The 27,611-nt window shown below is 52.3% G+C and overlaps 1 protein-coding gene across 3 annotated transcripts in view; it reads right to left on the reverse strand.

Annotated features, from left to right (window-relative positions):
• Nucleotides 1-27,611, reverse strand: part of Camk2a (calcium/calmodulin dependent protein kinase II alpha) — a 59,846-nt gene that overhangs the window by 27,673 nt on the left and 4,562 nt on the right. For all 3 annotated transcript variants that reach the window (XM_013140951.3, XM_005006992.4, XM_005006993.4), the window contains exons 2-8: nt 16,976-17,070; nt 10,835-10,894; nt 5,467-5,521; nt 4,576-4,641; nt 4,389-4,461; nt 1,517-1,619; nt 111-194 (exon numbers count right to left, since the gene is read on the reverse strand). In XM_013140951.3, the coding sequence (XP_012996405.1) occupies nt 111-194; nt 1,517-1,619; nt 4,389-4,461; nt 4,576-4,641; nt 5,467-5,521; nt 10,835-10,894; nt 16,976-17,070 (536 nt within the window). The remainder of the gene's footprint in view (nt 1-110; nt 195-1,516; nt 1,620-4,388; nt 4,462-4,575; nt 4,642-5,466; nt 5,522-10,834; nt 10,895-16,975; nt 17,071-27,611) is intronic.

A 27,611-nucleotide genomic window follows, 5' to 3' on the forward strand; every position in this document is an offset into this window, starting at 1 on the left:
TGGGGAGAGGACCAAGAGAAACTTCAGCTCCCGAGGGGAGGGGTGGAGAGCAGAGAGGGTCCCGGCATCATGGCACCCTGGGCCACTAACAGGCCCTTGGATGGACTCACCACAGGCCCACAGGTCCACAGGCTTCCCATATGGGTCCTTCCGCAGCACTTCTGGGGAGAGGTATCCGGGTGTCCCTGCGAACCCTGCTCCCCAGACACACAGACAGGCAGACACACACACAGAGGTGGCACGTGAGTAACCTGGAGCAAGACCCTGCGGGAGAGGGGACGAGGTTGCCCTGGGGCAGGTGGAAACGGCCCTGCCACCTCGAGCTTGGGAAGCCAGCGAAGCCTCCAGAGCAAGGCAGACCAGGTGCCGCACACTTGCCACCGCTCCAGAGCCTACCACAGACAGCAAGAAGCAGTCCCAACACTCAAGATCCCAAACAACCTGCCCAGCAGCCACCATGACCCAACTGCTACAACCTAAAGGTGAGATGAGCTCGCCATGTGAGCCCCAAGTTAAGAGCTGAGCCCTTGTCCACTCCCACTCCCCACAGCTTGCAGGAGCTGCCATGGCCTGCTAGAAGGCCTCCTCCTCACTCAGGCTTTTCCCCTAACTCCCCTGGGCTCTTTCTTGATCTTCTAGGCCTCAGTTTTCAAATCTATCAAAGGATTAGGGATTCCTGTCTTCAATACTTCCCAGTGTTGTTGAGAGAATCAATTGAAATAAAAGATCCACAAAACATTTTAACAAGCAACCATGGAAGCAGTTACTAATTACTGAGCCTGTGTGCTATGTATCAGGCTGGACACTTTTTTTTTTTTTTTTTTTTTTTTTAAATCAGTACGGGACATCAAACTCACAACCACACGCTTGCAAGGCAGGCGCTTATACTGCTGAGCTAAATCCCCAGCCCCTAGGTTAGGCACTTTCTATGCCTGGTCTTTGTTGATTCTCATATAGTCCTGGATGAACAAGCTATTATTATGCTCATTTTAGGGATAAGGAAACAGAAAGTGAAAATAATTCACCCAAAGTCACACATAACAGCAGGGTCAGGGTCTGAACCCGGAGCTCTGGTTCTTGCCCACTGAAAAGCATCCCCAGATAGCGGATATGTCCCCAATGATACCAAAATTTCAAAGTGTGCTGGATCATCTGAATTTAAATCCTGGCTTCACCTTTTTAAGTGCCCTTAACGTTTTCCAAGTTGTGTAGCCTGTTTCCTCATCTGTAAAATCCAGATACTGATCTCCAGCCTCCAGACACAAGAGACCTCATGGAAGCCCTTCCAAAACGAAGAAGCCACATTTCCGTCTCAGTGACGACCCTATCCCTGCACCTGGTGCCAGGGGAGATAGGTTGTACAGTGCCCCTCGGCCCACAGGCTGAGTGGCATGGGCCTCTGCTGCCAAGGCCCTGGCAGCCAGCAGCTGTCTCCAACCCACCTACTTGGGCAGAACGTCCCCCGAGGCCTAAGTGTCAACACAAAGACCACCCTGCCACTCCCTGCCCCACTCACCAAACCATGCCTGCTGCTCCCCCTCCACCTCGATGGCCAGGCCGAAGTCGGCCAGTTTCACCGCGGCACCCTTGAGCTTGGAGGCCAGCAACAGGTTCTCCGGCTTCCCAGAACCAGGGAGGAAGGGGGAGGAGAAGGCAAGAGACAGTCAACAGTTAGAGAACTTCACTCATGGTGCCTGGGCTTCTGGGAGGGACAGATGGGCTCCTAGGGCCCTGCCCCTACCTCCGACCCCAGTCACAGGACCCCGAGAGGGGACTATCTTTTGGCAAGACCTCCATCTTCTAGGACATCAGTCACCCCAAGGTCTGGAGCTGGGGTTGAGGGAAAAATGGGGACAAGGATAGAGGTGGGTCAGCCATTAGGCAACAAGGGAGCAGCCACAGCATTTATGTGGCTCCTGCTGAATACCAGCCATGGGCCGAGTGTTCTGCATGCATCCTCCCCTCTCCCACCGCAGTGAGCCCTTGGCATAGGTATTATTACCCCCATTTCCACAGGGCCTTCTTATGCCCCTGGAAACATGCTGCATGTCGCTATCTCAGTGTCTTTGCACTTCTCCCCCCTTCCTGATTTGGTCTCCCCAAAAGCCAAGCTTCTCTTTATCTTTTTTTTTAGGGTCTCACACCTTGTCACCCCTTCAAAGAGATCCCTTGTTACTATTCTGTCTAAAAAAGGAGACCTGGCTGGGGATATAGCTCAGCAGCACAGCGCCTGCCTGGCAAGTGCAAGGTCATGTGTTTGATTTTGCAAACACAAAACAAAAAACAATAGGAGTCATTCATCCATTATTATTACCTAAGCATTTGTCCTGTGCATAGGATGAGGAATCTGAAACTCAGAGAGGTCAAGTGATTTGACTAACATCACACAGCTGGTAAGTGGTAGAGGCAGAATCAAGGGCTTTCCTTTAAAGCCACTTTTGGATAAAAGGTGGCGGGGTTTGTCCATGAGACCACAACTGACCTGGGGAAGGCTCCTATCTGGCCTCTTGGGTACTGTGGCTGCCACCTTCCACTGGCCCATGCCCCTGGAACTTCTCCCCTTTCTACTGGTGCCCTGCACCTCGGGACTGAGAGCAAACGGGCAGTAGGAGTGTCACTTCCATACTTAGATAACCTCGGCTTCTAATCCCCGAGCTGGCATCTCTGTTCTGTGGGACTCAGCCAAGTTACTTCGCTTCTCCGAGCTTCAGTTTCCTCTCAGAGAAACTGGGACAATGCCCAGCCATCAGGGTCCGGATTAACCCGGACAAACGACGCAAGGCATTGCAGTTGTGACCGTAAGTGGTGATAAGCATCACTCATGCTGACTGCTTGGGCTCAGGGACTCCGGAGATAGATTTCCATTCTTTTTCTGGCCGTTCCAGGGGTCTTCCAGGATCCCACCTCTGACCTTTCACTATCCAAAGCCAGCCCAGACCCAAACAAATATAGATCCCTCTGCTTGGCTCATTAATGCCTCCTTTGTCATCTAGGGACTGTGTTCCCAACATCTCCTGGGCCTCCATAGCTGTCCTGCCCTGATTTGATGAATGTGCCACTAATTAGCATATCCAGAGTGGCCTAAATTTGGGCTGCTCTCCTCCTTCCTGCTCCTGTGCAGGGGCTGTAGCTATAACGGGCATGGGCCCATGGGAGAAGCTTCCCTGCAGTCTGGCCAGAGACCCTCTTCAAGTGCACACCTGCCTGGGGGTCTACCATGACAGTGACGCAGCTCTTCTGAGCCTCAGGTGAGATACAGGGACTTCAGAGGTGGCAGGGCTTAGTTCAGATCACTTTGCCTCAGAGGGCTCCAGTCCACCTGGAGCATGCTCTGAGACGATTGTCAGGGTAAGGAGGAACTAGAGCTCACATCTTTGGTGGGAATGGGGACCAGAGCCACCGAAGATGTGGGACTGCCTACAAAGCTACCCAAGTCCTCTAGAGCTCTTCTGAGCTGGGCGCTTGATCTTGGATGGTTCTGAATGTGATTCAAGGAAACTCTCTCACTGGGGAGTACTCCCCCATGGTGCTGGGGTGGCACCCCACAGAACATGAGCTCATTGTCACCAAAGGCCCAAAAGCAGTGTCACCCTAAAAAGGACTGCTGCAGAGGTAGGAGCTACATTAAGTGGCTTGTTGGCATGGGACTCCAAGATCACAGGTCTTGGGTTAGAAGACCAAGACTCCCTCTCCTAATTCTAGCACATGGAAACGCTCGTCCTTGGGCAAATTCCTTGGATTCTTTCAGCCTTCGTGGTTCCCTGTTCTGCAAAATGAGGATGACCTGAGCTCTCAGCCACTGTTGCTCCATGAAGTCTGCGGACAGCAAGGCTGGGAGGCCTGGGCCAGACCTAGACGGCTTGGTCCTACGCATCTCCTTCTTTAGGGGAGAAAAGGGACCCCAGGTCCTAGTTTTCTTTTCTGCTGCATGCCAGAGACCCGGAACAAGAGGAACAGGTTTCCGTACCCCAGGCACTGTGCTATCTCACTTGACAGCCGCCCTAGAAGCTGGGGTTGCCATGGTAACCACTGCGGTAAGGAAGTCAAGGCTCAGGGAGGTCAAGGCAGTCAAGGCCAAGGAGCTGGCGAGGTGTTGCCCTGCTGGGATGCAGAGGCATCCTGCCTCCTCTCCCTGCTCTCAAGGACAGCCCACACTTCGCTAGGCCTGGATAAAGTAGCTGGGGCTGGAAGACCTGGGACCCAAACCCAGCCACTCTGTCTTCCTGAGCTCAATTTCCTCACCTGACAGTTGGGGAAAATATTCCCACCCACCTAACTCTGAAAATTAAGGGGATTCTGGTGCCACCCGGCTCTGTGGGAGGCAGGAAGTGCAGAAGGCAGGGGCTCCAGGTGGCAGGTCCCAGGGCTGCACCACAAGACTTGCTTACCTTCAGGTCCCGGTGCACCACCCCCATCTGGTGGCAGTGCAGCACGGCCTCCAGGATCTGCTGGATGCAGTGACTGGGGAGAGAGAGGGAGGGTCGAGGCTGAGGGGTAAGGCTACTTGGGAAGCCCACCGTAGTCAGCTGGGCCCTGCCCCAAGCACACCACCAACCGCATGCATCTGGCACTCACCTGGCATCTGCCTCACTGTAATACTCCCGGGCCACGATGTCTTCAAACAGCTCCCCACCAGTGACTCTGGGGAGACAGGCACTGAGTCACTCTCCCACAGAGGCCCCAGGTACCGGCCTGCTTGAAGGAGTCTCCGGAAAGCTGAGGTTGGGGCCCAAGGATCATAGAACCTCAGCCCCCAAACAGGAAGGCAGGGTCCCAGGGATGTTCCCGCTGCCACCCCTACCCCTCTTCCTGCATACCCTTCCTTCTCTGACACCCCGTCGTACCCCATCCTTGCCTTCTCTGCAGTTGGGCTCTCCTTGGAGTGGGGAGCCTCAGATCACAATGCTAAACCCAGTTCTTGGGAGCCCAACAGCTGTTTGGTTTTGCTTTTGTTTGCTGTTTGTTTGATGAACTTTTTCTCTTTTTTTAGAGTACTTTTAGGTTCACAGGAAAATCAAGTGGCGAGTGTGAGGTTTTCTATACACCACTGCCCTCAGCGAGCATGCCCCTGTTCTGGGCTTCATAGATGAGACCAGTGCTTCCTCACGACCTGCCCAGGAACCACCTGTGCCCATCATTCCATCACTGCAGGCAAATTAAACAGATTGCAAAGGGAAACTCAGTATCCCTGTATGAGCGGCGTATCAGTCAGCACCACTGCCCACAAACCAAAGAGGAACAGCTCTAATGATGGTCAAAAGGGTGCGGTGTTTCAGCAGGAAAAGTAGCTTGTGCGGCTTAGGTGGCAGATCTGAGCTTGTCAAATGTTGGGGCACTCTGGGCAGATGAGGGAGTTTAGCCTAGCTTGGAGGCATTTCCGGTCCCAGAGGCCAAGGGGCCCAGTGAGCTCATTCTGTCCAGACACCTCCATACCCTGGGCATATCCCAGGGTGAGGCCAGACTCACAAGTCGAAGATCAGGTAGTGGTGTCCCTCCTCGGAGATGCTGTCGTGGAGCCGGACTGTGGGAGGGGCGAGGCAGCTGGTTACACCTGACCACACCGAACCCCAGCCCCACCATCCCTCCGACTCCTGTGGTCAGCATCCTGATTTCCCAGTCTCAGAGCACAAACTTGGTGCCAGGCGTTTTGACAAACTCAGGTGCGAAGGGCTCACCATGTCAAGCTTTCACAGACCCCAGGCACTATTGAAAGAGCTCTGTGCATAAAGACTAAAAATTTCTGTTTGGTCAGTTTGGTACCCTTTCAACAACCCACAGGTTTTTTGTTTTGTTTTGTTTTTTGGCGGTACCAGGGATGAACTCACGACCTCGCGCTTGCCAGGCAGGCACTTATGCCACTGAGCTAACTCCCCAGCAACCCACAGTTTTGTTGCTGGCCCATAAAGAGCCTATAACTCCAATCCCTGCAGCAAACTGGCTGTGTGACTTCTGGCAGGTTACTAAGCCTTTCTGAGCCTCTTTCCTTGCCTGGGCCATGAGAATAACACTGTTGGACTTGCAGCCTATGTTCCACTGGGCACACAGTCATGCTTCCTCAGTGGTTGCGAGCCAAGAGCCCTGCTCTGCCTCCAGTCTGAGGAGCTAAGGGAGCCATGGAGGCCTGCGGTGGGGAGTGGCAGCGACCTGGAGCTCTGACTGCTAGGAAGCTGTCATCTCTTCACAGCTCATTTACCAAGCACAGAGGCCATGCCCCCAAGAATCCAGAGCTCCCAAAATTTTCCCTGAGCTTTCAGAAAGAAAGGCCTGAGGGCTGAGGCTGACTCTGGGGGCCCTCACTTTGTCAGCCAAGGGCAAACTGTCACAGGACAAGGCTCACATCATTCCCTGCACCACGACCTAAAAATGTCCACAGAGGGAGGCTGACTCGGAGAGCTGTGATCCATCCACACAATGGAAAATTACACAGCTGTTAAAATAATGTGGCAGTTAGGCATCCGCTGGTTCGGAATCATCTCCAAATCATGTTGTTTAGTAGAAAAAGCAAAGCGAAAACCAGTATGCGTAGTTCTTTTCTAAAGGATGCATTTAAGCTTATAAATGGCATAAATCTCTCTGGAAAAATACAGAGAAATGGGCATTGGGGCGCCTCTGGGGAGGAGACTTGGGGAGCCAGTTTTTCACTGTAAGCCCTAGTACTACTGAATTTTTTCTTGGTGTATGTATCTGTACCTCAGTACTGAGTCTCCAAGTTGTTTATGGCTCTCATATTTTAAGTAAAACATGCAGGATGGGCAGAAGGACAGGTGTCAAATGCCCTGAGTGAGCACCTTCGGGGACAGGAGATGGACACCAGAGAGGACAGGACACAGGTTAAAATGAAAACCCTAAGACACTCTGCAGTGATGATCCGAACTGGTGAATAGTAATCGGAAGATGTTTAAGAAACCCTTAAGAGTACATGTATATAGACCCACCTTATTTTATTGACTTTTTTCTAGTAAAGGTCAAACCTAAATGAGGTGAACAGCCAGGTACTGCTGCTCGGACGCTATCATTCGTGTCCTCCTGTCATGGCCTTATGCACTTGTACCCACTCCCCCAGCTACTAATCTGTCATAATTTTCAGTGCATTCCAAATGAATGCGGGCTTGGTTTCTTAAACACACATGCTTATATAACTATATTTGGTTTACAGGACCCAGCAATCTTACATCAGTGCCCTGCCAAGGTCCCCTTTGGTAAGCTGGTGCGTCCAACCCCCGGCTGCCAGGACAGCTGGCTGCTCACAGCACCTGAATGCCTGGCTCAGGCTCTGCCTTGAAGGAAGTTGAGCTGAGATAATGCACAAGTGTATTTATTTGAGAGGGCCATGGATTGCAGATCATGTGCAAACAGGTTTCATTAGATGGTACTTCTAGATGAGGAGTTTACAAGACATAAAGTCTTTGTCTCCTCGTCGATCTGCAATAAGCTTATGCTGTTATTGTGTCAAAATAGAGTTGTCAAAAGACTGTTTTCCTGCCAGGCGTAGTAGCACACACCTGTCATTGCAGTACTCAGGAAGCTGAGGCAGGAGGATTGCTGGGAGTTCAAGGTCAGCCTTCCTACAAAGTGAGTTCAAGGCCAGCCTGAACGCATAGCAAGATCCTGTCTCAAAAAGGCAAAAAAAAATTTTTAAATATTCTTAAAGACTGTTTTCCTCCCTGTGGACTCATGGGGAGCAGACTCTTCCTGTCTACACTGGCTGGAGGTGGTCCTGACTTCCCTGCCCTGTGTGTGAGAAGCCACACTGTAGTCAAAATCAACTCCAAAAGGAGCTTCAGGACTGGGTCAATGGCCCTTTTATAGGAGCCCCAAGAGGATGAGGGGTCAGATTCAGCCCCTGTAGAGAAGGCCTCAGGGCTTAGGAAAGTGGACAGAGCTCGGGCAAGTTTTCTCTGCATTGCTATAAAAGGCTGCCTCTCTGAACCACTGGGCAAGGGACACGTGGCTGGGTTTTAGCCGCCACTTAAGCAGCGAACCACCTGCACAGTCGTACTGGAGCTGGCCTCAGTTGCTTAGAGTAGTGGACTTGCATCTTGTGGTACAGGACACAGGACTTCCTGCAGTGCAGGACTCACACACAGCCCCCTCCCCTCACAGGGCTATCTGCAGAACACAGCTGCCAGAACCCACGAGTAAGCGCAGAAACCAAGACCACCAGCTACAGCAACAGTCCTGTCTCCCAGGGGAGTGACTGGCCTGCTCGTGTCCACAGTATTGCATGACCACGTCACTTTAAAATACTGTCATAGAACAGATAAATCTGTAACTTAGTTTGAGTCACTGATATCTGACATTCCTGTGATATTTCCAGGGGTTACAATTTCCGCCACAAGAGTTGAAAGATAGTACTTGTTCTTCCTGTGTGCCTCAGACCACCACATCTTGATGTCTGCTTGGGAAGCTAAATGGAATCCACATGGGTTCCGGAATCAGAATTACTGGGTTCACCTCCCAGATCCACCTCTTACAAGCTGTGCAACTTTGGCCAATGTCTTAACCTTAGAGTCAAGCTAATGGAATTGGGACTATATGGGAAACTAAAGAGATGATGCTTGTGAAGCATTCAGCTCAGTGCCTGGTGCTCAGAATCATCAAATGAAAACATTGCCATCCTGCACCTTTGACCAGCTGCACTTCCTTTCCCAGGCTACATCACAGACTCAGCTCTTAGGTCATCCCTAACACAGTTCGCTGCACCCTCGGGATGGTTTTTGGGGCTGTGCCTTATTGCAGGTTTGGTGACACAGAGAGCAAGTACCATCCTCCCCAGGCAGGAGTTGGGAGGCAAATGCTTTGTGCAAGGTACAGCTGGACCCATCTGCTGAGCCAGGACCGTGGGCTGAGCCAGGACACACACAGGCATATCTAGATTTGACCAGGAAGCAGCATAAGAGCCAGTCAATCTCTTAAGGCACTGACTCACCTTCAGCTTTGCACCTGCATGCAAGCCTCTGCACTTCTTCAGGAAGATATTTACACTCTCCCTCAACCTTCCCAACAGTCCTACAAGGTGGGACTGATTATCCCCATGTCATGGAGAAGAATACTGAGGTTCAGAGAGGTACAGTCTGTCCCTATTCACACACCTCCTCAACACTGGCGCTCAGCGCCTCAGCACTGCCTGGTGTGTCTGACTTCAAAAGCCATGCTCTTAGCCGCCATGGTGTCATGCTTGCCACCAAAGACCAACGGTCTTATTGGCTCAGGACAGGGATAGTCTTACAGGGCTCCAGGCAAGAGGATGCCTTATTTGGGAAGGTGCAGGACAGGGCCAAGGGGACAGTTTAGTGACAGATAAACACTGGTCTGATGCCTATCTTCATGCTGTGCTCTACTTAATCATCGTGTCCTGCAAGGTAGATATGGTTCACATTCTCCAGAGAAAATTGTGTGGCTAAGCAGTGTGTTTGGGGTCACACAGCAATGAAGCAACAAATTCAAGATTTGAGCTGTATTCTGTCAGCCCCAGAGCCCATAAATTATTCTCTCATTACAACTGAGAATGAGAGGAAGGAGGAGACACAAAGAGAAGAGGTGGAATTGACCTGAGCCAGCTGCTATTGAGTAGCAACACATACATACATGCACGCACGCACACACGCACGCACGCACACACGCATGCAGGAACCTGTGCACATGACCCACCTCCGTCCTCCCAGGCTGATAGCCTCCAAGAGAACCAAGAGGCTGACAGAGATGGCTCCAGCCCCTCCCTCACCCAGCTGGGGTGGGACTGATGGTCAGGAAGGGACATAGCAAGTCAGGACAGGGTCCAGCCAGCTCCTCCCGCAGCTCTGCCTTGCTGCCCCCTCTCTGCCCTGGCTGGCCCGCCTTTTCTCCTGGCTCCCACTTCCTCCTGCTGCTGCTAAGCAGGGAGGCAGGGGCTTTTTCTGGGTATAAATAGCAGATGGTGCTGCTTCTCCCTGCAGGAGAGTTAACTCTTGGGGCCCTGGGCATGGAGAGATGCTCTTCGCCCTGAAGAGAAGGTATGGCAGCTGTCAGAGTTGGCACCATCTTCAAGATAGTGAATCGACCTCGCTCTCCAAGTCAGAAGCCTTGGCCTCTCCTTGAAGCCATGACAACTGCAAAGCCTCAGGCTCCATCCCAGACTCGTTCCATCAGAAGCTGCCTCATCGTGAAATACCCAGTTGGTTGGAAAAAGATAAGCACTGATCCGGACAGCCGTCTCCAAATGAAAGTGGGGGAAAGTGGCTCAGAGAAGGGAGTGTTCCTACACAAGGTCACACAACCATTCCTGCAGACCTAGATCTAAAAGCTAAGCTCCTCCCTCCATGACTCGGAACCCTGATTGCCAAGAATCTGCCCCCTCGTTGCACAGCAGTTGGGGAGCTGGGTCCATCAGTGACATATGTTTCCTGAGCCTAGGTCCATGCATGTGCTGTCCTGGTCCTGCCTCCTCCCACCCTGGGCTCCACCTCTCCGGGCAGCCTGCAATAGGTCTGAGCTTGGGGCAGGGGCTGAGTTGTATCTTGATTCTGGCTGGCTCAACAGAGAGTAGGTCTAGTGTGGGCCACACAGGTCAAGGCCAAGCTTCCCTCCTGGCCTATTTTCATCTGTCTCTGAGCTCCAGGAGTTTCCCTGAAGCAGCTGTTCTGAAGGAGGCTGCAGCAGTGTGGGATGGGAAGAAGGGCCCCTTATTCGCCTTTCCCTGAAGCAAGCTGGTCTCTGAGAATGTGGAAAACATCAGGGATGCCCCACTTTCCACCTCGACTGCCTCCCACCCCACAGAAGAGAGCAGCTGCTCTCCACACCCCCAACCAGCACCAGGACCCCTGCCTGACACACTCTCCCTACCCCCAGGCCTCACCGATGTTGGGGTGCTTCAGTAGGCGGCAGATTCGGGCCTCACGCTCCAGCTTCTGATGGTCTGAAACACAAATGCTCAAGGGAGTCCCAGGGAGAAGCCACCTGCAGCCTCCCCTGGACCTGCCCATGGCCTCCACCTCCCAGGGAGGCCGAAGCTGCGAGGCAAGTCCCCCCACCGCCTTTGGCCTCAGTTTCCAGGGCCCCTTGCCATGTGATAAGGCCCCAGTCCAGCCTGGACCCTGCTGTGCCTCCTCCAGGCCCATCTCCCGGGCCAGGGCTCCAGCCAGCCAGCACTGCAGCTCTCACTGCTCTGCACGCTCAGCCCCCTCAGTCTCCGTGTGGCACACAGCTCAGTCTTTCACTGTCAGTCGCCAGCCATCACTCATTCCTACCCCTCGGCAGCCTGGTGGGCCCTGCTCTGCACTCTCAGGCTCCTCTGTCTTGCAGACATCCACTCCCTTAAGGGTCTCCCATCTTCCTGACTGCCTGGCAGAAGTAGGAATTCAAGAAACAGCGGAATGAAAAAAGAAGTGATTGAACAGGTGGACTTCATGAGGGAGTGACGGATCTCTCCAGGAGAGCTATACTATCCCCAGAAGCCACCTCCCTTTCACTGCACTGGGACCAAGGACCAGCCAGCAGTGAACCTGCCCGGCAGGCTGCATTTGAGGCAGCCTCAGGGGTGGCCCAGCACTATCACTTGCCTTCCAGGACCTCTGACAAGACCCTCAGTCTCCCCCTACACCTATTCAGGATCAGTCCTGTGGTCTCTGCTTCCTGAGTTCTGGGAACAGTCGACTCACACGGCTCAGTGCCTCCCGCCACTCTGGGCCGTGAGCACCACTGTCTCCTTTCACAAGCTGAGCAACTCAAGGCCTCCTTGGTGGCAGACTTGGAATTGAAAATGCATTTCCCAACTCCCTGTATGATGCTTTTCTCACAGTTTAGTAGCTGATGCCTTAATTTAAAAAACAAAACAGTTAAAGAGAGAGTACTAGCACATGTAGGAGGCAGCATCCTCTGCGTATCCTTTATGTGAAGTGCTTGGGACCACAAGTGTGTTTCAGATTTTTTTGGAACTGGGAATATTTGCACACATATAATGAGATATCTCAGTGATGGGACTCAAGTTTAACCTCAAAATTCACTTACATTTTATCAACGATCATACACATAGCCTGAAGGTAATTTTTTTACAATATTTATTAGTAGTTTTGTACATGAAAGAAAGTTTCCTGCACCACTCTCAAACTTAGGCGGTTGGGAGTATTTTGGATTTCAGACTAGGGATGTTGACCTGTGTGGACTGTGTGCCACAAATTGTGCAGAGTGCTCCTTAGGCCTTCCAGCCTTCATGACAGCCCTCCGAGAGAGCCACGACAGACATTCAGAGCAGTGGCACGCAGCCTAGAGTCACACCCATGGTGATTGTGGAGCCACCCTCTCCTCCAGCGTTCAGACCCCCGAGCCATTAAAGCCTGCACTACCTGTTCTCAGGCTCCGACTTCTAATCTCTTCCAGCTGCCTCAACCTACTGTGTGAAAACTGGGGCCCACAGATGGGGACTCACTCAAACACTCAGGTGCCATGCGTCAGTCACTGAATGACTACAGGCACCACAAGACACTAAGGATGGAGATAGTCCCAAGCCTCCTCCCTGGGTACTCAGCTCCCCTTTCCTCTGCCCTGTCCACTAGAGCCATCACTGGCTGTCCCTGGCAGGCGGCAGAAGCCAAAACCAAGGCTGAAACAGGGTTTTACCACAAGCAAAGCAATTAAACCCAGTGCTGCTTCTGCAGACTCAGCTCCCCCAGGGGTAGGCCAGCTGCAGGCAAGGAAGGAGAGGAGGGCCAAATAGTAGGGTGTCCTCCTGGCTCCCCATCCTCCGAGACTCAATCCATGTCCGCAGGGCAGGGGATACTAGGTCCTCGGCCAAAAAGGGGATCCTCACCTTGAGGTGCTTGGAGGCCCTCAGTGGGCTGAGGAAGTCTGGACCCCTCCTTGCTGTGCACCCTTTGCCCTGCCCCATTCCTCCCCCAGAAAAACCAGAAACCAAGGAGCTCAAGGCCAGGCCCATCTGAGGGACAGGAGGCCTTAGGCCCGGGCTACATGTTCAGAGAGTGGGACTTCAAATCTGGAATTTTGATGTTTTCTCCTTGTGACGTTACTCAGAAGCAAAGTTCCACTACGAGGACAAAAGAAAATGTTGGCCACACGACTTCCAACTGATGTCAGATGACCAGACTTCCCTGCCTGAAATGCTAGGAAATGTGAATCCTGTAATGGTCTTGTGCAGCGTACAGTTCCCATGCGTTGTAACTTTTTGTTGTTAAAAGTATTGATTTGTTAAATGTAAACACGTATACTGTGGGATACTTTTATAACTCTGTGTCAAGGTTTTCATTTTCTAATGCACAGAGCGTATCAAAACACATAGGGACCATGTTTTCCTTGACCTAGAGGTCTTGCTGTTTAATGTAGATAGGTAAACTGAGGCCTGGGATTAAAAGGGTAGTTCCTTTATCAAAATCAAACCCTTAACTATGAGAACTCCCACCCCCACTCCAGCCAATTGTCCTCAGCAGCCAAAAAGCTCTTGTTAAAATACAAATCAGATCTTGTTTCTTCTGGTATTGAACTGCCCACTGGTGTACTTATTATAAATCCAATCTCATATCTAAGACCTTGCAGCATCCTCCCTCATCTCTGCCAGGAAGGTCTAGTAACTGCAGCCTCCTGTCTGCCTCAGGACCTTAGCACATACCATGCCCTTTGCCCAGAATGCTCTGCCCCTGAGTGTTCTCCTGATTGCTGGCTCTTCATCAGGCAGACTCAGCACAATATCCCCTCTCGGAGAGCTTCCCTGGATGCTGTTCCAAGAGCATCCCTCCTGTTCCATCACTTTCCCATTACCTTGTTTGATTTTCTTACCGTACTCACCACTACTTGAAACAACTCAGCTTACTTATGTGTCTAATGCTCTGTGATCTCATATCCTAAAAAACTGGCACGTTGAGAACAAGGGTCACTGCCATGGCATAAGCATCTTGTCTTAAGCCCCAGTGCAAACAGATGGCAGCACAGGATTTCAACCCATGTCCAAGATTACTACACTATGTGCTTCCCATCCTAATAATTAATTAGTGCGTAACTCAATCCATCCAGCTTAACAAGTCCCACAATGGACAGGCCTTGGGAAGTTCACATCTCCAGCTTCCTGCTGGGTACCTGGGGGTGTTGTCTCCAAGGCCCATGATGATATCTTGGGGAGCTTTTACCCTCTCCATGGTTGTGTCACCTGCAGCATGCTGATGTTAGTGGGTATTCTGGAGTGAGGTCCCAGAAGGGCAGAGCAGGCCAGATCCCAGGAGGAAGTGCAGTCACATAGACAGAGGATGAGCTCCGGCAGGCAAAAGGCCCAGGAGCCAGGGCAGAGAAGAGACCTCAAGTCTAAGAACAAGAAATGTCCCCTTCGTCCACAGGATCGATAGGGCTCAGTCCTGGGCGGTTGGAGAAATAATCCCAAAGACCGAGATGCCAGGCAAGGGTGTGGAGGTGGGTGGGCAGAGGGCTCCCTTGCAGGACCCGAATGGGGCTCAGGCACAGCCTGGATGCACCCCTGGCATGCTCCCAACCGGCACCCCAAGACCGGCAGCCAGGGAGCCTAGGAAGTGGTCCCTCGGCATTTGGGTGAAGCCCAGAGCCTGAGGAGGTCGTGGTCCCCAGGCGTTAGGAAGGAGAGGGCTGGGGCGTGGAGGGGACCTGGCACGGATGGCCCTGAGACGGAGCCCGCACTTGCTGTCTACACCATGGGGTTGTGACAATGCAGGAGCTCGAGCCAACCCTCAGGGCTGTGACACAGGCAGCTGCATTTTTAAAAAGACCCCTGGTGAGGATTTGGCAAAGATTGGGACAAGCAAAATTTTCACTTTTCATTCCATTTCTTGATGGATTCTTTGAAACTGAAAAAAAAAAAAACTAATTTAAAAAATACACACAGAAGTATTTCCTGGATTTTGGGAACCACTTGCTGAAAGAGGCTGGACAGGGAAGCCACGGTTCCCTGGACGGGGTGTACAGGAGACCTGGGAGGGCACAAGTCCCCAAGAGTGGCAGCAGGAGACGCTTAAAGTGTGTTGCCAAATATTCTGCATTAAGCCCCCCTGGAGGCTCCATGAATGGCAAACAAAGAAATCTGCTAAAAGAAGCTCTGCTCCTCCTCCCCGATGGGGAAAAGTACGGCGAGCAGTTGGCAGACTTCTTCTAGAACATTCCCTGATAGCGGCCCCACCCCCACCCCACACACTCACATAGGCCTGGCATCGTCCTCCCAGACTCAACACATGGCAGAGAGGGGCTTGGGTGAATACTGCCTGCCGTAGTCAGGACCACACGGTCCTGGGTGCTTGGTCAACTTCCCAAACGGAAGCAAACTCCACTCCCTATGCTCTCTGACTCCTGGCCAGTCAGTGTGCGGGCGTGTGCATGTGCGCATGCATGCACGTGTCTTTGCATGTACATGTGTGTGAATGTGCAGGGCTGTGTTTGTAGAGGTGCCCCGAGAGTGTGATAAACTGGCCCAAAACCCTGCACATCCAGGGAGACCTCTACCGGGCACCCTCAATGACACCACCAAGTCATGACTGGTCCTGCTGCCCCCCTCCACTGTATCCCAGACCTGGGACACCTCTCATAATCATTAGAGACCCCAAGCGCAGACAGGCACAAGATTGCCGCTAGTCATACAGCGGAGGCAAACTAACCCCAGCCTGTGGACATGAGACAGTACTCCTGCAGGCCTTCCTGCCCACGTAGCTCATGCTGCTGACTGAGGCTCTGCACCTTCCACAGGCCTGGCCTTTTTATTCTGACTGTGCCATGTGAGGGCCCTGGGCCTTCAGAGACCCCCTGTCCCAGCCTCCCCCATGCAGAGCCTGTTATCCCTACAGGACACCAGGAGAGCATGCTGTGCTCCCAGCCACACTAAGCCAGAGAGACGAAACAGGAGCAACGCACTTGCTGAGAGGCTTGGGGAGCAGTGGGCACGTCCTGTTCCAGTAGCCGTGGGGCTCCCTGGGCCCCTACCTGCGGGCCTGGCCCAGGTGTAGTCATAGCTGCCCAACACCTGGACACCATGCTTGCGCACACACTGAGTCTGTCATTTCACCCAGCAGAATTTCCCTCACCTCACCATCCCAAAGGCAGCCAACACACTGTCTCACCGGGCGTCTTCACAGATACTTCTCTCCAACACACTGACTGTGGTCAGCACCATTACGGCCCGCACACACTGGTGGCAAGGAGTCCAGGTGCCCATTTGGCTCATCTGGGCATCTTGACAAAACGCAGACTTGGGTTTTTTAGGCTTTGAAAAGGACCCTATACACTGTACTTCTAACATTCTCCAGATTCTGATATTGTGGGTCCAGAACCACTCATGGTCCTAGGACCACCATGCCATGCAAGGCCTCCAAACATCTCTGCAAATTAGAATTTGCTAAGTGTCATTTCCAAAACCCAGGGCACACCCCAGACCACCTGTTCAGGGACTGGAGACGGCTGCTGCAGTCAAAGAGGAACACACCAGCAGTTCACACGACGCCATCTGAGCACATGGTAAGGGCTCTGTCCCACAGGCTGAGGACAGGGCTGCAGGTGAAACCTGCCCTCTTACTTGCAGGTCAGTGAAGAAGGGACACAGAGGTTAAACAAGGAGCCAACCAGCAAATTACATAATGCAAGGGTAAGGGAAAGCCAGGAAGGAGACAGAGAAGAGGGAAGACCTCCTCAGACCAGGTCATCTGAGCAGCAGACCAGAGCGGCTGCCAGGGTGTGGCAAGTGCAAAGTCTGCCACTGAGAAGGGAAGGGTCACAACAGAAAGGTGGGGGGAAGAGGTTCCATCTGACGCCTTGGCTGCACAAACAGAGACCTTGGCCAGTCTTTTTGAGGCTGTGGGCTCCAGCCGAGGTTTCTCTGAGGGGATGAGGGAGGTCAATTCTCATGACACCCTCAGGAAAAAGGTCACTAACCATATTAGCATCCCCCAGGGGCACAGACTCAGCCCAGGTCCTGAGCCCACAGTCAGAGGGAGGAAGAGAAGGCAATCCTGGCTGTGGGCCAGCTGGGCAGGGTGGCACCTACCTCTGGCTGAGAGCTTCTTGGTGTTGATGATCTTGGCAGCATACTCCTGTCCAGCCAGCACCTTCACACACCTGCGCACGACTGAGAAGGCTCCCCTGGGAGGGCAGAGAAGGTGAGGTGAGTGAGAACCCAGGGCTGCATCCTGGGAGGTGCCAGAGGTGCAGCTGTGCCAGGCTAAGGCAGGAGCCTGGAGCTGCTCAGGTTTAAGGAGGCTGTTGTGTCACAACTCAGGACAGTGGTGCTGGAGAGACTCAGAGACAGACCTAGAGACTTGGCCTACGGCAAGATGAACCTCTGGACTCATCAGTGTTAGGCTTACTAAACTGCAAAGGCAATGGAGCTCTGAAATGTATAACCACAGACTCTAGCTCTCCAAAAACCTTTGGTTTTTTAACTCTGATTAGGTAAAACGTCAACAAGGCTCAAAGTTCAAAGGATTTGAAAGTGTGAAAGACTTCCTCCACCCATGTCCCCTGGCCTCCTAGGTCTCCTCTTCAGAGAAGGTCACTGCTGTCCGTTCCTTGTATATCTCTCCACAGACACTGTACTCTCCACCATGCAAATGGCACTGGGCTTGGCACGCTGTTCACTTCCTTCTTTGTTCAGTTAGTGATATATTTTGGAAACCCTTTGTCATATCATAACATGAAGTGCTTTATTGCATAATGTGTAACTGTACAGCTGGCCCGTGCTTTATCTAGCCTGTCCCCTATTGAAGGGCAATTGGGTTAGTTCCAGTCTGTCGCTGTCACAAACAGTGCTTCAGTGCCTAAACTTGCATGTGTGCACTGGAATTACATTTCACGTGAGTGCACACGTCTGTGGGATGAATTCCCAGCACTGGTATGTTTTGGTCAAGGAGTAGGTGGTACTTGGCAATTTTGATAGACAATGAGACTGAGCATCTTAGAGACTGTACCACCTTGCTTTCCTACAGGTGTGAGGAAGAACCCGTTTCCTCTGCCCTTGTCAACACAGTGCAGGATCAAACTTTTATATTTGCTAGTTAGACAGGCACGAAATGATAACTCGGTGTATATTTCATTTTTAATTGTAATATTAGACGGCTGAGCATCTATTCAGGTGTTTTAAGAGCCTCCTGTGATTTTTATCCTCAAAGTACTAGTGACCAGAGAAGAACTTGGGGTAAGGATATGAGTTTTAGAGATCAGAGGAGGAAACTGATAGTTGTCACATAAAACAGGGCTTATTCGCACCTCATTCAATTTTTCAAAGCTAGAAGTCTAAGACACTTCCCAACTTTTAAACAGTGGAGCCCTATTCCAAAAGAATATGCACGAAGCCAAACAAAGCCAGTCTGAGACTTTGACCTGGAGTTGAGTTGTCATCTTGCACTCTTTTCCACAAAGGCCGTGTTGTCTGACTCCTTGTATGACAGAGGAGGCTCCTAAGAGAACCAGCGTCGTACTCATCAAAATTACCGCCCTAACCATAGTGCTTAGAGTGAGAAGAAAGGCTCCTGGACAGGTTTCCCAAATAGTAACGTTCATGGGAATCATCTGGACTCTTGGCTAAAGAGCAAGTCCGATTGCTTATATCTGGAATGGGACCAAGACTCAAACAGCAAGTTACAGGCACCACTGTATCTAGGACTCAAAGGTTTATGCTTGGGTTCTTGACTTTCACACTAATGAGCTTTGAATGCAATTCCTGTGTGCCAAGCTCTGCTCAGGCTCCAACCTTACTATACCCAACATAGCCTCTGAGCTCTGACCTCATTAGCAGGCACCAAGAAAGCTGCAGATTGGCATAGATGGCTGTGCTACATATGCCCTCGGGCATGCTGTCATTGACTCCACGGCCAGGGGGCAGGAAGTGAGCAGGAAAACTGTACAAGAATCGGGGAAGAAAGTCCTGGGGTGAGGACCAGTGACCACAAACTATGACCTTGCAGGAAGGCTGGTGCCCAAAATTCATGCATAAACTGAAGGGGCACAGCAATGGGTGCTCCCAGGGGTATGAGTTCCACCTGTCCACAGCCAGCAGGAAAGCAACGAGATCCCACTTACCTGCCCCAATGTGGCACTTTCTTTATGGTCTCAGAGACCTCTGCGTAAGACAACTCATGTTCCTTTAATCAACCCGTAATATACCTGGCCACCAAATCTAAGTGGCTTCCTTCATACCAATTAATTCCACTCTCTGGACACCAGTTTCGAATCCTACCACTCAATCACAATGTTGCCTACTCTGAGTGCAGACCCACAGGTTGAGGGCTCCATTTATGTCCCCTTATGTCAGACGCCACGGATTCTCAAGTTGCTCACATTTCTGTCCAACATGGCTAGCAATTGGGAGTTTCCATGACTCCCTCCTCAGGTCCGAGAATGTTCTACAGTGGCTCACGGAACTCAAGAAAACATCCATTTACATTTGCTGGTTTATTACCAGCAATAAAGGACATGATTAAAGATTTAGATGCACAGCTGATAAAGAGGTACCTAGGTCAAGGCCTGGAAGCTCCTGAGAACAGAAGCCTTTGTCCCTCTAACACTGGGATGTGGCACCTCCTGCCACCTGGATGAATGTGTTCACCAGCCCGGAACTTCTCCAGACTTCATACTTTTGAGATCTTTGTGGAAATTTCATCATATAGACAGTCGGCTATGAACTCAGTTCCCAGTACTCCTATCTACCTTAGAATGAATGGGCTGTGGGGCTGAACGCTCCAAACTCTTAATCATGACTTGCGCTTTTTGGTCACCAGAGCCTAAAAGCCCACCACCTGTCATCTCATTGGGATAAAGACATCTTATTACCTGGGAAACTCCAAAGAAATTAGGAGCTCTGTGTCAGGGACTAGAGGCAACAACCAAATATTGGGGAAAAGGCTGCTCCCGGCAGCCCTAACCACTTAGGAAATTACAATGGTTATAAGAGCTCTGTGTCAAGAACCAGGCACAAGACCAAATATCACCACTTCCATAAGCCCAAAGAGGTGGCTACCGTAAACATCTTGCATTCCCCCTCCCTGGCGAGAGGTTTCAGGAGTGCGGGGGCCAGGATTTTACTTTTGCTCTGTGCCTGTGGTCCCAGGGACCCAGTGTCTGCTACCAATAGGGCCTCTGTCATGTTACTTACGGGAGGAGTATTTAAGCGAGGAGAGAAGAGCTGAAATCAGACAGGAAAGTGGGTTTTTGGTCAGGGGTATCAGGGACAGGGTGGTGGGCACAACTGGTCTCAAAAGGGTGCCTGTTTTGCACAGGAAGGAGAATGGGCCCTGCTCATCTGGAGGCCATGACTCTCCAGAGCCCTGAGGGGAGAGAAAACATTTAACTGGCCTGTCTTAGCCATGTCTAGAAGGGGTCTGAGTCTCCACTGAGAAGAGGTAGGGAAAGAGAAGGCTGTGAGTTGCTAAGGGCAGGGCTGAGCCTCACCTCACTCACCAGCATCCAGCCCCTGGCAGGTCCAGAGCTGGGGTTCAGTGTTAGAGAGAGGAGCACAGAGGCAGAGGGACGGAGGACACAATGGGTACAATGTCTCCATGAGAAAGAAGAAAAACTGTTCTAGTAAAGACTTTTATTTAATAATGATCAAACTGGAGCTAAAGAATTACCTGGGGGATATTTTTTAAACAGAGATTCCAAAACCCCACCCAGGCCTACTAATCAAAACCCCTGGGTGTGGACCCCGGAATTCTGTTCTTAATTTAATCCCTTCTCCAGCTGACTCCCAGCCAGCTCAGCCCTGCCCTGTCTGCCTTTTGGGGAAGTCCTGCTACTTATCTCGCTTCCCTCAGGGTTGGCACTGGTGGAAGCCATCACCCAGGCCCTGTGCTGGGAACTCTGACAGGTCCTGTGGACCTGGGCTTTGTCCCAAGGAGCTGGGGCCAAGATTCGTGACTTTGGAACAAGAGAAGCTGCGCTTCTTCTACTGCTCCTGTAAGCCTTTGAATGTTCAGGTGCATCAGAGGGCCCTAACCAGGGAACCAGGGCAGGGTGGCTTCACAGGTGCTGCCGAGCCCCTTCAAGGACATCGATGTGCGTAAGTTCAGATGCGAGAATTTTGTGCTGGAGCCGTCACATCCCATTCTCATCAGGTGCTGAGAAGGAAGCCCTTCTCAAAGCCACCTCAGAGCTCTGCACCTCCCTGCGCTCCTTGAGCTGCTCACGAAGAAGTCCTGTGAATACTGAATTCTGAGCTATTTCTCAGCGAGACCAAGGCCTCAAGCAAATGGGCACATTCCTAGTGAGCCCAGACAAGAGAATTCTTGTCAGTCAAACTTTTTCTCCTGACTCCACGGAAGCCTGGATGCACAGTGGTCAAGAGCAAGTGGCTCTGTGGTCACAAAGATCTGTGGTCCCCTTCCGGCGTGCCCCAAGCTGATTTCATGAAGTTAAACTTGGCATTTTACCTCTGTGCACATTAGAGCACAACAGCATCCACCTTTAGGGTTTATTGGAAGACAAAATAACTGCTCAGGACCCTACACATAGAGTACGGGACACAGCAAGGGTACGAGGTGAGGAAAGGCTGGCCTAGGGAGCCCTGTTTCTGCCCATGCAGTCTCAGGCCTCTAGAGAGGCTCCCCACTTGCAGCAGGGACTGGGGAGACAAGTGTAGAGGACAGTCAAGCGGTAAAACTGAGAACAAAGGCAGAGGGTTACAGCCCTCCCCTCTTCTGTTTTCATCCTCTGCTTTTAAAAAGCACATTTCTGTATTCTTGTCCTATGTGCGCTAGTGGCCGCAGCCCAGCAGCCTTGGCAAACAGAAAAACTGGCCCACTCTTCCGTAGCCTGCGCTGAGCAGGTGGCCAGCAGGTGTGTGGGCAGGCAAGAGCCAGGGAACAGCATGGGGGCGGCAAGGAGGCCAGGGTGGGATGGGCAGAGGTACAGGGAGGGAGCGGTCGCAAGCACAGGCAAGGCCTGAGCATGAGGACCCTCTGTGAGGGGGTCCTGGGCTCCTGGGAAGGTGCTCCTGGGGAGCATGGGGTGTGCTTCTGGGGCCAAAAGGTGGGTGTCAGGCTGCAGGCATTTCTCACCAGCTACAGGTATGTGATCCTGTGAGGCTGTTGATGCCACAAAGCAGGTTGAGGCCGCCCAGGACAGGAAGTGTGCATCTATGTGAGCAAGAGGGCCACAGACTGTAGATATGTGAGAGACAGACAGACAGACATATTGGAAGGACGGCATCCCAGGTCTCGGGTGTGTGGGAGTGCTGGTCCCCCATCTGGGCCTCAGCTTCTCCATCAGCAGCACAGAAGGTGGGGTGGAGACGAGGACCAAGTGCGTGAAGGTCTTTCCAGCTCCAATGCTGCAGACCAGCGCTGTGCGGAAAGCGTTCTGTGATGGATCTGTCCTGTGTCATCCAGCACGCAGCCACCAGCTAATATGGCTGTAGTGCACTTGACACACCGCCAATGGGATGGCAGAACAGAATTTTAATTTGATTTCCCTTGAGTAGCTGTAAGAGGCAATGCCTCCCGTGTCAGAACTCAGTCTAAGTGAGGGAGAGAGGGCACTTCTGGACCAGCCCAACTAGAGTTCAAATTGTGCTTTAGCACTTACGGGCAAGTTATTTCATCTCAAACTGCCTGTTTGCTGGTCCATCAGCTGTGGCTGATAAGAGTACCCACCCAGTGTGGCTGCTCCAATGATTCGATGAGGTAATAGTGGTAAGTTTAGTCTAGTCCCTGGAGCATAGTGAACGCCCAGGAACAAAGCCTGGTATGGACACAATTGCGTGCAAAGGACAAGAACAGCTGGAACCATCAGAAACAAAATGGACCTTGTTTGCCAAACTCAAGGAAGAAGTGAGCTGTGTGCGGCCTCGGTGAGGAGGGGAAGGGCTGCTTCCCAGGCTGAGCAGCCTGGCCCCGGTGCAAGGGGAGTAGAACGGGGAGAGCGAGGAGGTCTCACCTAGCCGCCTGCAGACACAGACACGCAGGGCACAGCCATAGTGGGTCCACTGGCGGAGAATGTGGAAACATGCTAATGGGCTGTGAAGAGCAAGATTCACACTGGGAAACTGCCTTCTGACTTCCTCGCAGCCACAGTGCCCTGGGCGTAGCAAGCTGCCAGACACCAGAGACCCATCACCTTCTCTGGCTTGCGGCATCCTGAAATGTTGACCCACTGTAGCCAGGGGCAGCACCAACGCACGTGATGACAGTCAGAAGAACCGAGTCTTCACCCAGCTTGTCTCCTAGCCTTCCTATCCTACCATGTCTGTTTCCCCCACTTGAAAGAGGGAGACCAGGAGCCCCAGTCCTACTTCAACCTGGGCACATTTGTAAGTGGAACCAGCTCCCTCTAAGCGAAACCTCTCCACCCTCCCTGGGAATCCCTCAGCATCGAGGAGGGGCCTGTGGATCTGCGGCTGTATTTTTATTTTTATTTTCCTGCTGCTGTTATTTGTGGTGGCCTTCTTGAAAGGCAACGCTCACCAAACCCGCCTGCACCCTGGATCCCTTCAGGTCTGACTGTCTGGGTGCCTCACAATATTCAGGTCTTCCTTTCATTGGCTGCTTCCTCCAAAACCCCACCCCACACCCCCACAAAAAATAAAACAACCAAGAACATTTCTCTGGACCCAGCAGCTTGGGCTGCTTCCCTCTTCCCTTTCTCTTCACTGCCAAACTTCCAGAACAAATGTCCGACATCCGCTGCCTCCTTCCCACCTCCCACATGCCATGAACCCACCACAATCTGGCTGCCACCCCCAGGGCTCCATGGAGGAGATGCTTGTGCCAGGCTCACCCACCCAGCACCTCCCCACCTCAGGACCCCGGCAGCCACCCCTGGCCCTAATGCCTGCTTCACACCTGGGGGCATTCAGCCCACTGGCCACAGGGCTTGGAGGCTCCTCCTTGCTTCATGTGGCTCACTGAGCTCTCCCTGGTATCCTCCCCGTCACTGACTGTGCCTTGATTACCCCACTGTACCCACCCCCATCTCACTGCCCCCTGTTCTCTCTCCGCCAATCCTCTCACCACGTCCACCTCCAGCCCCTTAGATAGGATCTGTGGGGAAGCTCTAGGCATTTATGACCTCACTTAAAATTTTATTACAATGATTGCTGTTGCGAGAAAACGATGTATTTCTTCATCAACTTCACAGAGGAGTCTGTGACGCCACAGATGGTTAAAGTTGCTGCCCATCACTTAAGGTTGAAAGCTAAATCCATAACCCTTCCAATCTTCCGAATTCTCATCCCACACTTGGAGTTCCTCATTCTCTTGCTTAGATGCTACATGGAGGCATCCCCAGTCTGCTCCCTAGACTCCCCCACTCTGGTGCAGCACTCGAGAAGCACCTCACTGAGAAGGGGTACACTGATCTCAGAAGGTTCCTGACTCAAGGCAGACTGACTGTTTGGAGTGGCTCAGCCTCTAAACCTCCTGGTGACAAGTAACTCATAACCCAGGCCAGTTCATCTGATACACCCGAGCATGAAACCCAGCACAGAACATCTGGGGGAGGGGAGAGTGCCAGCTCTGGCCACCAGAGCAGTGTCACCTATTGGGCTAGAGTGGGCATACCCAGGGCTGCTGCACCATGAAAATCCACCCTCCCAGTGTGGGCCAACACTGACCCAGAATTCTTGACTCAGAGACTTCACTGTTTCAATATCTGGGGTATTTCAATCTCTGGGGTCAGAGAGGGCCATGGCTAGGCTTTGAGGAAGGGAGACCTGGAGAAAATTCACAGTATTGTGTGTTGGAGGAGAGTGGCCATGAGAATCTCACATGGGAACCCCTGAGGGATCCTCATTCCCAAAAGAGTTAAAAGGCTGGGTCCATCTTCATTCAGAAACAAACGGGAAATCTGACATGGGGCGGACCTAGCATTGTGTCTCTTAAGCAAATCTTTTCCCTTTGCTGGGGGCCTCCACTCCCCCATCTGTAAAATCAGCTGTCAACAAATAGCATTCAAGCCTTCTCTCCAGTCCTTGCTCTCTTTCCCCTTCAAGCAGTAATATCTTTTCTTAATTTAAAAAACAAAAACAAGCCAAACACAGCTATACGGATCCCAGTGGGAACAGTTTCCCAGCCTCTGGTGGCTGTTTGGCCCGCTCTATCCGCTGCTTGATTTCCCTGTCCTCTCCCAAGCTCAGCACTGCAGCTCTGTGAGCAGACTCTCCACCAGAGTTGCACAGACAATCCTGGGACCTGTTACTGAAACAGCGCCTGCCCACTGCAGTGATGCCACCCACACCCACACTCCAGAAGACACTGCAGGGACGAGCTGTCCTGCACCACCCGCCCTGTTGCCAACCCAGCAGAAGTCTCGTGGGGGACGCAGAAGGCCCAGGAACCAGAAGATTCTGTTTTCTGCAGGGAACACTGAACCTACAGAAGTTCCAGCATATTCTTTGTTTGGGTTGCGCATGAGTTTTCTTGAATGACTTACAAAGAGGAAAATTAGAAAACAATTCCCAGTGCCTAAGAGGCAGGAGCAGGGCCTAGCAAAGTGGGGCACACGCTGAGGGGACCTTCTTTCCAGCCTTTGATGGCTACCTGGCTCTCTCTGTTCTCTACTGGCCTGCAAGGGCCTTTTGGAGTTTCCAGCGTCAGAGAGAGGCTCTCAGCAGGAGAGCCCGGCACTGAAATGCATCACAACTGGAGCACCCATTACATCACTGCCTCAGCGGCTGCTTCCTGAACCAGCTGTATGCTGCCTGCTCAGAGCTCTGAATGGCGCTGAGGAGACCCTGACCTACACCATGACCCTCGTCATTTTGCCACAAGCATCTCACAGGTGAGGGCAGGGAGGAGGCTGGCAGGGGGCTGAATTTGTCTCTCTGCTCCCTGAGCACTGGGCTGCGGCCATCTGTGGGACAGGAGAGCAAGGTTGGTTGTTTGAAAATTCTTCATGGTCCCTCACCTTGTGTGCTGAGCTGCCCTGCTCAGGGCTCTCCCAGGCCCTAGGACATCCCAACAGACCAAGGCAAAGTCTTCCCTACTCAAGTCCCAACCCCATGCCTTTGGGCTCTCTCACTTGATTTGGCCTCCAGACAGTCACCTCCCTGCTTGACTCCTCTTCTAGACAGGCTTTTCATATGCCCCCTAGCACCTAACTAGCCTCTGGAAGTTAGGGGAAGGCTATGCAGGTCAGAGAAAAGTGAGACCTCAAACCTCCCCGGTGCTAACGTGCTCCACACATACCTCAGAGTCTTTGTCTGGCTGTTTCCATGCTCTGGAACACTCTTTACCCTCTTCCCATTGCTTAACTCTTATTCAACCTCCAGATCTCCAGCGTCACCTCCTCAGGGCAGCCCTCCTGGATACTTCCCTTACTCCAACTAAAGTCTTTCTGCAATTCACAGTTCTATGTTTGTGTTCACAGCTCTTGTCCAGTTACAACTAAATAGCAGTGTCGGAAGTGATTTAATCAATGTTGGCTTTGTACCAGACTATGAAGGCTCAAGCCAGACTTATGCCAGCTCAAGGGTGAAGCCAGCATAAGTTCTACATGTGCTGCATGCGAGCTCAGCCCGGGATCCACTTGTTGAATGTCTACAAGGGTCATGGATGTGTCTCTCCCTTTAGATGAGCCCAGATACTGACGGCCTTCAACCTGCTCCAGCACAAAGTCCCTGGCCTTCTAGTTCCACAGACACCATGGCACACAGCTATGCCCACAAGATCCTAGAGAGCGGGGTGAAGCTCGAAGGCTTCCACGGGCTTGCCCGGGCCAGAGTGTCCTTCTATAGTGCATGGAGAAGCCCAGAAGAGGACAGGTCACAGGCAGGGAGTGCACTAAGGCACAGGGTCCTGTCCAAAGAGAGAGAGAGGGAGAAAGACAGAGCTAAAGAAACCACATAGAGAGAGACATAGAGAGACTGAGACTGAAAGAGAAAGACACAGAGGAAGAGAGAGCCCAGAGCCCTGGCCAGCATCATCTCACTGTTCCTGCCCGGGGAGTGGACTTGCGTGCTGTACTCTGCTGAGGGAATCCATGTGTGCACGCCCAGGAGCTTGTGAGAGAGTGCCCAAGTGTATGTGTTAGCACCAGCATGTGGGTCTTGCACCCAAGAGGCTGCCATCACCCCCCACAGAGGGCCACAGCCCCATGCCGCAGGGCTGCTGGCAGCAGTGTCACCGTGCACTTGTGGAGGGAGGTGGGCGGAGGCAGGAGCCTCGCAGAGTGTCAGTGTGTCTCAGCCTGTGTGGGGGCGGAGGGCTGCAGCAGGCACCAGAACACGTGCCTGCCTGCCGCTCTGGTGGCTGGAGGCAGAGCGAGGAGAGACCCTGCTCCTTCCTGTCCCTCGCCCCTGCCTCTTGAGGGCTGGCTTCCCAGTTCCCCATCTTTGGACTCTGGCCCCTGGACACGATTGCCTCCTAGCCCTGACCTTGTCACTGCCTCACACTGTGACCCATCTGTGCAGTGAACAGACATCTCTGAGGTCCTCCCAATTCTGAGGATCTGGGAGTCCGAGATTTCCCATGGAGCTTTGCCACAGAGAGGGGCTACAAAGGCTGGCAACCCTAACGGGGCACTCAGGCACCTCCAGAGACAGGATCTCCATTTTACAGATAATAAACTTGATTCATACAATAGCCAAGTGATTCACCTAGGGTGAACACAAGTCAGAATCATGGTGAGTGGGAAGATGGAAGTTCCCCAGACATGGCACCCAGAGGGCCCCTTTGGAAAGCCTCTCCACCACACTC

This window comes from Cavia porcellus, unplaced genomic scaffold, assembly GCF_034190915.1.
Source record: "Cavia porcellus strain 051 isolate PalLab524CR breed Dunkin Hartley unplaced genomic scaffold, mCavPor4.1 scaffold_21, whole genome shotgun sequence".
NCBI classification, from domain to species: Eukaryota; Metazoa; Chordata; class Mammalia; order Rodentia; family Caviidae; genus Cavia; species Cavia porcellus.